At 39.1% G+C, this 11,053-nt stretch overlaps 1 protein-coding gene across 1 annotated transcript; it reads left to right on the forward strand.

The window, feature by feature from the left end:
• The first annotated feature begins 210 nt into the window (after nucleotides 1-210).
• LOC143295040 (uncharacterized) lies at nucleotides 211-7,864 on the forward strand. The gene is made up of 6 exons (XM_076606584.1): nucleotides 211-259; nucleotides 567-778; nucleotides 3,249-3,276; nucleotides 4,056-4,250; nucleotides 4,666-4,784; nucleotides 6,640-7,864. The coding sequence occupies exons 2-6, from the start codon at nucleotides 593-595 to the stop codon at nucleotides 6,757-6,759; spliced, it is 648 nt and encodes a 215-aa protein (XP_076462699.1). The 5' UTR covers nucleotides 211-259; nucleotides 567-592; the 3' UTR covers nucleotides 6,760-7,864.
• Nucleotides 7,865-11,053: the final 3,189 nt, after the last annotated feature.

Consider the following 11,053-nt stretch of genomic DNA (forward strand, 5'->3'; position numbering starts at 1 on the left):
TCTGTATCAGTAAATGAGAAACGAGAAAATAATCTGTATGGGGAACACGTAAAATATGATACGTGAACTCGATCCTGCTCAATCACAGATTTGCACAGGACACGTCACCACAGGGATTGGCCAGTGAAAGTCACGTGGATGCATCATAACCTCTCTCTCCCCCCAACCCCCTGCTATAATTATGGGCAGAAAGGCGGTGAAGCGCAGACGTCTGGGCTGATTCCTCATCAACGACACGTTCCTCCAGTGACTGGTCCTGGTAGGACATTGTGGTTTGTTTCAGTTCTCTCGTTCTTCTCTAAACTAGCTGTTTGTATATTTTGACTTTGGTTAGTGTGTATGAGATTTCTTGACTTACTTTCTGTTCCCCCTGTCCTAACCCTCACACCTCTCCTGACCGCTCGATTTTGATTTCCCCCAAGCTCCAACCCCCTTCACCCATCTTGCACAGTTTCTCTTTTGTTTGCAATCAATGAATCAAGGCCAGAAAGTCATTGTGTGAGACAATCATTTGGTGATATATGCAATCTGTTGTATGTACATCTGTCACTCCTGTCATTTTTCAGACTTCACTGAGACGCCCTGTACCACAATGCACGCCCTAACGTCCGCCCTGTTGTTGACCGTTGTCATGGTGACACAAGGTGATGAGATCAGCGAAAACATGCAGTTGCCTCCCCTCAAGCAACACATCTACCTGTTTGACGTCAGTTCCGAGGCCTCTGTGTATGATCTGAAAGGAGCTCTGAGTGACTTCAAAATTGATAACAGTTACAAGGTACAGTGCCTGTGTCTGTGCTACTTCTGATATGTTGTTGTTGTTGTTTTTTTTAATAATTTTTTTGGAAGTAATGAACTATGATTATCCCTTATCAGTTGGACATCATCATTATCCATATATTCATGTATTTCCCATCCATCCATCCATCATGATTATCATTGTTATCATCGTGCCATGGTTTTATATTGTTGTGTATATATTCTTCTTCGTTTGTGGGCTGCAACTCCCACGTTCACTCATACGTACATGAGTGGGCTTTTACGTGTATGACCGTTTTCGCCCCACCATTTAGGCAGCCGTACTCCGTTTTCGGGGTATGTGTATGCTGGGTATGTTTTTGTTTCCATAACCCACCGAACGCTGACATGGATTACAGGATCTTTAACGTGCGTATTTTGATCTTCTGCTTGCGTACACACATGAAGGAACAAGCAGGTCTGCACATAAGTTGACCTGGGAGATGAGAAAAATCTCCACCCTTCACCAGGCGCCGTTACCGAGATTCGAACCCGGGACCCTAAGATTGAAAGTCCAATGCTTTAACCATTCGGCTATTCGTTGTTGTGTATATAAACTTCAACTTTACTTTTGATTTTTTTCCCATTGGACAAGAAGTTGTGGATATGGAGTCCCCATTTTTAATTCACCATCATCACCGCCAACATTGAAATCACAAACATCAGCATCATAACCACTATCACCACCACTAAAATTACCATGATCATCATCTTTGCATATTCTGAAGTTTGTGTTTTATACGCGTTCTATGTGCGTTGCACTACATAGTTGTGTGCACCATTTACATTCACATACAAATCGGCCCCAACATTTTTTATATGTATACACTTAATGTAAACAGTTAATAATCAAATGAGTCACCAGCCTCATTGACGAAGTGGTTAACATCGCATGCTGACGACTGGGAACTTGCAATAAGACTATTGCATGTGGCCTACTCCTGTCTACATTTGAATGCGCTTCTGGGCTGAAATGGGAAGACTGGAACCGCACACAGGAGTGCCATTCACTTCACACATGCGTATTTGTTCTCCAAATTTCCTGACCAACACTGCAGGTATCTGCATTTTTCGGGCCTGGTTGACGCCAGAGTGTTTTAAGAAAGGACGCACAGAGCATCGTCCCATCCCAATCCTTAACTTTAATGGACTTCCATATCAGCATCGTCTTCACCCTCATGATCACTCCTCATCAACTAAAGAAATAATCGACCCTTTCATGCCCTCAGCTTCGATTTCCCCTGCACTCCCATACTTGTGATGAATTCCTTCAGTGTGGACAGATTCTAGGGGGCTGCGCGGATGATGGGACAGCAAATAAAAAGTGATGTGAAGGAAATAAACGATAAGATAAAGTACACCTGAGTCAAAGGGGTAGATGGTAGACATTTTCGTACGACACAAAATGAAATCAGACGCTACCTTACTATGGTGTGAGTATTTGAATTGGTACCTGGACCATTTTTTCAAATAATTTTTAATAGATTTTATACTTCCCGAAATATGAAAAAAGCAAACAAAACAATACCAACAACAAAAGCAGCAACACCCGTCATCATATAGATATGATAATGCATGTGGATAAATTGATGTACAAACCAGTTACACGAGTATCAAGTATGAAATTACATCGAAAATTTGAACGTCGTATCATTCGACAAGTGAATCAAAGTCATTACAGGCTTGAAAAGCACGTTACATATGTTTTAGCGTAATATCTACAGATTGTCACGTCGTACACAAAATAAGCAGACAGTTTCTACCCTGTTTGGCTCGAATTCATGTTTAAGATAAAGTTGATATTTTGTGTTTTCCCCAATGTTATTTCTTTAGACCAGTGTGAGTCTGCGTTTACGAAAGAATGAATTTTTCCCATGACATATTTTTGCTTTTATCAACTGCTTATACATAACCAATTATTGTATTTTGTCTCTGAATTTATTTATTAGATACACAAATTGATGAACACCAAAACAATGTCAAATTTCAAATGGCTGTCATTTCCAAACTTATTTTTCTACACTTGTCGTTCAAATTCTCCCCCATATATATATATATATATATCTATATATCTATATCTCTCTCTATATATATATATATATATATATATATATGTGTGTGTGTGTGTGTGTGTGTGTGTGTGTAAAATGCCGCTACAATTTTTGCACTAGTCCAATCTGGAACCATTCCAGTTTTGTTTCCTATTTAATTTGTACAGTTATACACGTTTTACGCCACTTGAATTGTGCATTCAATGTCTCTCAACCATTCTTACAACATTGTGTTATCATACTGTCTGCTTCCACAAGGATATTGTTCTGTGGTGCATTTGCCCTTATAACTGAACATAAAAGTTACATGTTTTGGAGAATTCTATTTCAAATCAAAATGTGTGTGTGTGTGTGTGTGTGTGTGTGTGTGTGTGTGTGTGTGTGTGTGTGTGTGTGTAGGTAATTGGTGAACACCGATACATGTTTGGTGAGTACATTTTATTTCTGCTAATGACCTGTTAAAAAGTAGTAATCAACAATAAATACTAAGAGATGGCAGAAGGCTGGTTTATTCACTATAGGTCATTGCCCCTCATTAAAGATTGCTATAAAATGAAGTTTGAGAAACAATCCTCAAAGAAAAAATGCATACTTTGTCTAGTGATATACACTCAGCTAATCAATATACAATACACATAAATAACACATGTACTTATTCAAGTTATACACGTTACAAGTTGCACATGTTTTGTCAATCACTCTCGATTGAGAGAGAGAGAGAGAGAGAGAGAGAGATTGCCTTGTTATAAATGTTAACATCTGTACGAAGTACAAATGTGTGATTTCCAGAGTAAAAATTGCAAAATGCTTTACTGCATACTGAATTGGTATCTTTGTAGTATTTTATTGAAGGAAATTTGGTATTTGTTCAGTTACAAAAGTCTCCATTGCATTCAAACTTGATATCTTTACTCTCGTTGGTCAAGGGGAAATCAGCACTAACTGAACTGGCAAAACTCCAGTGCATACACACTTGTTTTCTTTGCTATTATTTTTCAAGGGAAAAATCAGTACTTTTTGTCCAAAGAAAGTGTTTGTCTCTTTTTAGCAGAGATAAACACCAACGACACAGCTATTTGTATTCTCACCCAAAATAAACACCATTGACACAGCTCTGTCTCTTCACACCAGAGATAAAAGCCAATGGCATATCTCAATTTCTTTTCAACAGAGATAAACACCAATATGTCTGTCTCTTCTTACCAGAGATAAACACCAACGACACAGCTCTGCTGCGAGATCTGACCTTCCCGGCAGGCTCTGTTGTGACGCAATATCCAGTGGAACACATGAGTGAATACTTGAATATGTTCGTGGAGAAGAGCGGCTGGGAGGATTATGAGCAAGAAACTTTGCCAGACACCGTCCTGATGTTATGCGAATGGCAGTTGATAATTCCTGGTATATATTTCTATCTGTGTACCTGTCAATCTGTTTTTCTGCCAGTATGTCCCGGATATATGTCTCTCAGTTGCTATGTCTGTCTCTCTGTCTCACTCTCTCAGACTCACTGTTTGTCTGTCTGACCCTCTCTCCATCCCTCTCTTTTTCTGTGTCATTCTTTCTCTATCTTACAGGCTATATGCATTTGAGTACCGATAAAAGAATAACCAACCAATCAGTAAGTTTGAGCACCAGTCTGCCAATGCCAAAGCAGCTCTCTCTCTCTTTATATATGTGTGTGTGTGTGTGTGTGTGTGTGTGTGTGTGTGTGTGCGAGTGGATCTTTTTTTCTTTTTTCTTTGGGGGGTGCGCGTGGGTTCTGGCAGGACTTCCGGTTACTTGGAGATGTAACAATTTTCATCCGTGTGTGCAGAAAACCATTGCCTTCAATCTTTCGAGAGGGAGGTCCAAGTCTGGGCTGAGATGTGGAAAACAACGCTTAGCATCATCAAACCTCAGGCATACCCCGTCATTGCAAACTATCCACCTCGGGTGAGAGCCTAATTACGAAGTAGCAATCGTCGTCCTTGTGTCAGTACTAATATCCTAATATGCAACATTGTGGCAACAACAGCGTCAGTTAATAGCAGTTTAGAAACAATTGTAGAAGTCACTGCAGGCATGAAATGATGAATGCATCTGAGTGTAAGGGCATACTTAGCATATAGAAGTAGCAGAAGTAGTAGCAATTGTTGTGACGATACTTGGGATAACAGATGCAACATCGACACCGAGAGTAGTAAAGTTAGTGGTTCTGGTAACTGCAACCACAACAACAGCAGCAGTATTAAGAATGGTTGGAGAAGTAGATGGAGTAATGACAGGTGTTGCACTTTTGTTCATTGCCTTATAGCCCAGCCGACCACGGGCTGTCAACGTCGTAAATCGTTTTCAATCAGAACCATGAACACAAATAAAAAAAACAACATGAAAATGTGAAACCAAATATGAAAAAAACACCACTAAAAGTGAAAGAAACACCTGTCACAAAAACTTAAAAATCAGAGCAGGTTAAAATTATTGACACAGCATTTGTAACAGCTGCATCAACAAACATTTGTAGTATGAGGATAAGTAGGACAACTACAGTGGATTGATTGGTTAATCTAAGCAAACACATCATCAACAGCCAATATCTGAGTTTCGTTTGTTGTTGTTTGTTTGTTTGTTTGTTGTTTTTTTGTTTGTTTGTTTTGTTTTGTTTTTTGTTTTTGTTTTTTTGTGTTTTTTTGCTGACCCATCTGTACCGTTTCACGGGATTACTCCCACACCCAGGTTCATCTGTCTCATTCCCAGCGCCAGTAGTCCACAGGGAACAATCGATGTCGGGTCGCCAGGAGGCCACACACCAGAGGAGACCCTGCACTGTTGCTGAGTCACTTTGGTGGTGTTCAGTAGTGCCTGTTCTGATTTAACGTTTTTAGGACACCATCTACTAAGTCTCCAACTGACGACAATAATGGCTTTGTCACAGAGCCAGACTAAGTGAGCATCCCCCCAGAGCAGAGACCGCCACCACGTCCCTGCAGCGACAGTCCCCCATGAATCCGCCGACACTTAAGACCTTGACAAGACACCCCAAGCGCGGAACTGGAGGGATATCGAAACTAATTCTAAACAATGGGGAAAATGAGATTACCCAAAGCACAGCACGGCATCGCTCGATACCATGATTTAAAAAGTAAAAAGACGTGTCGAAGTGCTGATGCAGAATGTTTGAGAATTTGCTGTACACTAAGTTCCCATTGCCTGAAAGCTCATCAGATGAACACAGCTGTGTTTCAAGGATGCCGACAAGTGTGACTGAAATGTGAAAATGCAGCATTCTAGAAATGTCTGCAGGAGTGCTGAGTTGTTCTGTTGCTAATAACTGGAAATTTCATAGGACTGGACGAAAGAAAACAATATGATGTATAGACAGATATGGAACAATCTCTCTTTCACTGTACCAAATGCTGCAAAACATATGTATATTATTGTAATTTAATTCATTTGAAATATTATGCAAAGTTAAAAAAAAAAAAAGTAAAAGAAAAGAAGAAAACATTAAAAAAAACAAGTGTGTAATCATGACAGAAGTTTAGTTTAACTTCGGCACGTTCAATACATGTGTTCACCAGACTTATCTGGAACGCTTTTTTATAATTGGTAGTAGAAGTAGTAGTAGTACTAATAGTAATAGTAGTAGTACTCTTAAAAGTAACAGCAGACCAAATAACAGTGTTAGTTATTGTTAATTGTTAACGAAAACACTTCTTCTATTATCCCCCACCCATCCATGTAAAGATCATAAAAATTCATTTTTACACAGTGCAGACATTGACTGTGTTATGCCGTGTGTTTACAGTTTTTCTTCATCGCCAATATAGAAGAGAACGTCTTGCAGACCACTGCCACAGAGGGGACCACTCCTATGGGGGGACCTGGCAGAGCGAGGTTTGCAGTCAAACGAATTGTGAAGATCTGAGCGAATTTTTCGAACGCCTTCTCTTGATTAGAATGACGGGTTGACTTCGTTGAAGTCTTCGTATTCCATGCCTTGCTCTTTTCTTATCTATTTTTTTCATACCTTCCTCGGAATGAATTGTTTCTTCTTTTTTCTTTTTGACTGCAAACGGAGTACTAAGGATACGTAATTTGTCAACTTGGATTGTAAAGTACGGACACACCAAAGCACCTAATAATCATCATATCATATACAGAAACATAACAGCTCAATCAATGAGTACAGAGACAGAACTGTTTTAAACATACCAGTCTACAAGTCCCCTCACAGACTACGTTTGATAAAAACGATTAAGTGTAGTTTAACAGGATACAAGATTACAAAATATAAAAGCATTTACTAAAATGTTGCACAATTTGGGCAGTTAAATTAGGCTATGACATTGGTAAAAATGTTTCTGTAGAATGAAAACTTGTTACTGACATATAGATTAAGTGATTCCAGTTTTTTCTACATAGCTTTACTGCACACAGTCTTGATTTGCTGAAAGACCTCTATAGCTTAGAGAATTTATCTTAATGAATAATCAGATCCTGCCCGACTTTTGTTATTGTCACACAAAAAAAAGAAGAAAAAAAGCATATACATGCAAACACAGTTATGATAACCTTTGAAAGACTCTAAAAGTGAGCTTCTGTATAGGAATGAAATTGAAATTGATGTTGATGGGGTCCATCAAACGTTGGCAGAATTCGATGCTGCATGGCATCACTAATTACTTTGGCTTTGTATCTGTCAGTTGCATCAGAACGTGAAGAGAAAAATCACACCTGTTAGTTGTGTCCTGCCATTGTTTTGTCATTCTACGGGACAATCCGTCTGTCTACAATAACAATCTTGTCTGGTTTATTGTCCATTTTGAAATCCGAAAATAGGTCAACGTTATTACAATTATATCTTAATGGATCTGAAACTTGCCAGAAGAAGTTTCATCCTACTCACCAGAGTTTTCTTTCTTATCATACATGTGTATTGCTAACTTGCAATGTTAAATCCCCTCTTTTTCTGTTTTTTGTTTCCTTCATTATGTACTGGTCATATACCAACGATTTTTTCCTACCATCTACATGACATATAAGAAATAAAAAAAAGAGCTTGAAAAATGATATATGGATTTCTCTGTTACCTTCATCAATACCGCCAAGTGTTTTGTGTTTCTGCACGTTTGTGTTTAGTAATTGTGCTGACTCCTGTGTTGTGACAGTAATACGCATTTTATAGACAGAACACCTGTAGCAGTGCGTTTTCTATCACCGGAACACGTGTGCTTTATGTCTTTATTTTCCACGCTCGCGTCTGTGTATATCTGTGTGTCCGTATCTGTGTCTGTGTGCGTATGCACATGGTTGATTTTGCCTAATGATACCTTGTGTGTCTGTAAGAAAGTATATATATATCACGTTTACGCACGTGCGTGTCCGTGTGTGTGTGTGTGTGTGTGTATATATATGTGTGTGTGTGTGTGTGTGTGTGTGTGTGTAGCAGTGCGTTTCACATCACCAGCACAGGAGGTGCAGAAAGATCCATATACGCTACAACACCTCTGCTCTGGAAAAAAAGGAGCATCTAGAAGTCTGGCCTTCGGATAAACCTGACCCGTTGGACAGCCTTGACAACTCTACGTTTGTGTGAAACAATCTCTCCATCTCTCAATATAAATTGGTTGATGACGAGATTCATCACGTTGGGATTCGTAGAGTACCACATTGTCATGTGGTCCCAAACCTAAATCAGCCCAACAGCAGCATTGCCATCATCCCCACCACCATTCTTCTATCGAATGATAAATGATAAACAATAGAAAACATTAATCCCTAATTCTGGAGCACACAAAAAATACAGGAGTTAGAGAGTTCAACTTTCCTTACACACCACTACTGTCTTTGAGGTGTTCAATGTTGTGCCGTCTTCTACCTCACTATCCCCTACCCCCCAAGCCCACAAACCCTTCCTTCCTCACCATGCTTGCACTCTTCACCTCAATGTCTCCTAGCCTCTTTGCAAAGTCATTAACAACATTGAATAGTTAAAAACAGACGGGCGCAATAGCCGAGTGGTTAAAGCGTTGGACTTCCAATCTGAGGGTCCCGGGTTCGAATCACAATGACGACTCCTGGTGGGTAAAGGGTGGAGATTTTTACGATCTCCCAGGTCAACATATGTGCAGACCTGCTAGTGCCTGAACCCCCTTCGTGTGTATATGCAAGCAGAAAATCAAAATACGCACGTTAAAGATCCTGTAATCCATGTCAGCGTTTGGTGGGTTATGGAAACAAGAACATACCCAGCATGCACATCCCCGAAAACGGAGTATGGCTGCCTACATGGCGGGGTAAAAACGGTCATACACGTAAAAGCCCACTCGTGTGCATATGAGTGAACGTGGGAGTTGCAGCCCACGAACGAAGAAGAAGAAGAAGAATAGTTAAAAGAAATTACCAAAGAAACCCCTACAAACATTCTAAACAACAATGTCAACGTGTAGCTGTGGCCAGCAGTGACGTCCCTCAGGGCTCCTTTTGGATGACCCACACAGACCTCAGATGCTGGAGGTCGTCGCTGATCTCATTACCTTGTGTCACCATGACAACGGTCAGCAGCGTAGTGGAGGTAAGAACGTGCGTTGTGGTGACTGGATGCTTCAAGGAAGTCTGAAGAATCTTGAAAATGTGGAAAAACAATCCCTCCCCCCCACCTCCCGCAATATATGAAAAGGAATGCAAGGACTGACACAGAAACAAATCATACGACAACAGCATACACATAACACAAAGGATTCTTTCTTACCTGGGGAACCTGTTTCCAGTGCTGGATTCGTCATTTAAAAAGTACACAGAGGGTGAAATAAAGTACAAGAAGAATACAGGATGCAGCTAGGGATTATATATATATATATGTGTGTGTGTGTGTGTGTGTGTGTGTGTGTACATATCTGTCTATATATATGTATATCTATATATATATATATATATATATATATACACCTTTATAGATATATCTGCGTGTGTGGGGTGGGGTGTGTGTGTGTGGGGGGGGGGGGGGGCGGTGCGGGTGTGTGCTGATTATCTGGTTGTGGTTTTCCGCAATTCATCTTTATTCTTATCTTATCTATTATAATCAATGTGCAGCATAGTAGGCTATGTTTATAATTATATTCAAATAATGTTTCTTAATTCTTTCTGTTTTTACATTAAGAATACTAGTTATTACCTGCAGTGTGTGGATGTATGTATGAAACGATGTATGTGATATTTTTTACATTTGTATCTTCGTAATATTTGTTGGGGCTGTTGTTGGCTTTTACAGTTATGGTCCCCATGTTGTTTACTTGTCTATGTTGTGATAATGCACCTGACCAAATTTCTCCAGGTGGAGATAATAAAGTTATTCTTATCTTATCTTATCTTATCTTATCTTATCTTATATTTTCATTATCAAGAATGTCTCTCAAATCATATACACATGATTGATCATATATATATATATATATATATATATATATATATATATATATGTGGGTGTGGGTGTGTGTGTGTGAACATATATATATATATATATATAATATATATATATATATATATATATATATATATATATATATATATATAATTAATGATGTGTATATGATTTGAGAGACATTCTTGATAATGAAAAAAAAATATATATATATATCTAAAGAGGTCCCTGCCGAGCTGTGGAGTTTCTCTTTGTTCGAGTGAGTATTTCTCTCTGGTCGAAGTCAGGAGCGGATAGCAAGCTCGAAGAGCACTATACAGTGCGTGTGAAACAGCTGTCGCTTCTGTGCATACAAACCTCTCTTTTGGAGGAATATTATGACAAACATCAGCATTAACGAGAGATTCTTAAAAGCACCACTCCATTCCAAGCGCAAATTTGTTTTAAAGTTTGAAAGTTAAACCAAGACTATTTTGACGCTTTTTCCACTTCCTTATGGTAAACTAAGATATCTGTGCTTGGATTTATCATTAACTCTCTCTCTCACTCTCTGTCAATAAATATATGTATATATATCTATATCTTCCTCTCTTTTACAATATGTCATTCCTCTCTCTCTCTCTCTCTCTCTCTCTCTCTCTCTCTCTCTCTTAGTCCCCCCAGAAATATCGATTCTAAATACACTGCGACAGATTTACAACAGTCCTTCATAAATCCCAGAGAATGCCTACTGTTTATGGGAAATAAGATACTGGGTGGGTGGGAATGAAAAAAACAAAAGCCAACAGTCATCAATATC

Source organism: Babylonia areolata, chromosome 20 (genome assembly GCF_041734735.1).
Source record: "Babylonia areolata isolate BAREFJ2019XMU chromosome 20, ASM4173473v1, whole genome shotgun sequence".
NCBI lineage: Eukaryota > Metazoa > Mollusca > Gastropoda > Neogastropoda > Buccinidae > Babylonia > Babylonia areolata.

What these genes read in the sequence shown, in the direction of transcription:
- LOC143295040 (XM_076606584.1), top strand. Translation starts at nt 593, where the DNA reads ATGCACGCCCTAACGTCCGCCCTGTTGTTGACCGTTGTCATGGTGACA. An exon ending in AAATTGATAACAGTTACAAG is followed by an intron (nt 779 to 3,248) that starts GTACAGTGCCTG and finishes GTGTGTGTGTAG; the next exon opens with GTAATTGGTGAACACCGATA. An exon ending in ATGGCAGTTGATAATTCCTG is followed by an intron (nt 4,251 to 4,665) that starts GTATATATTTCT and finishes CCGTGTGTGCAG; the next exon opens with AAAACCATTGCCTTCAATCT.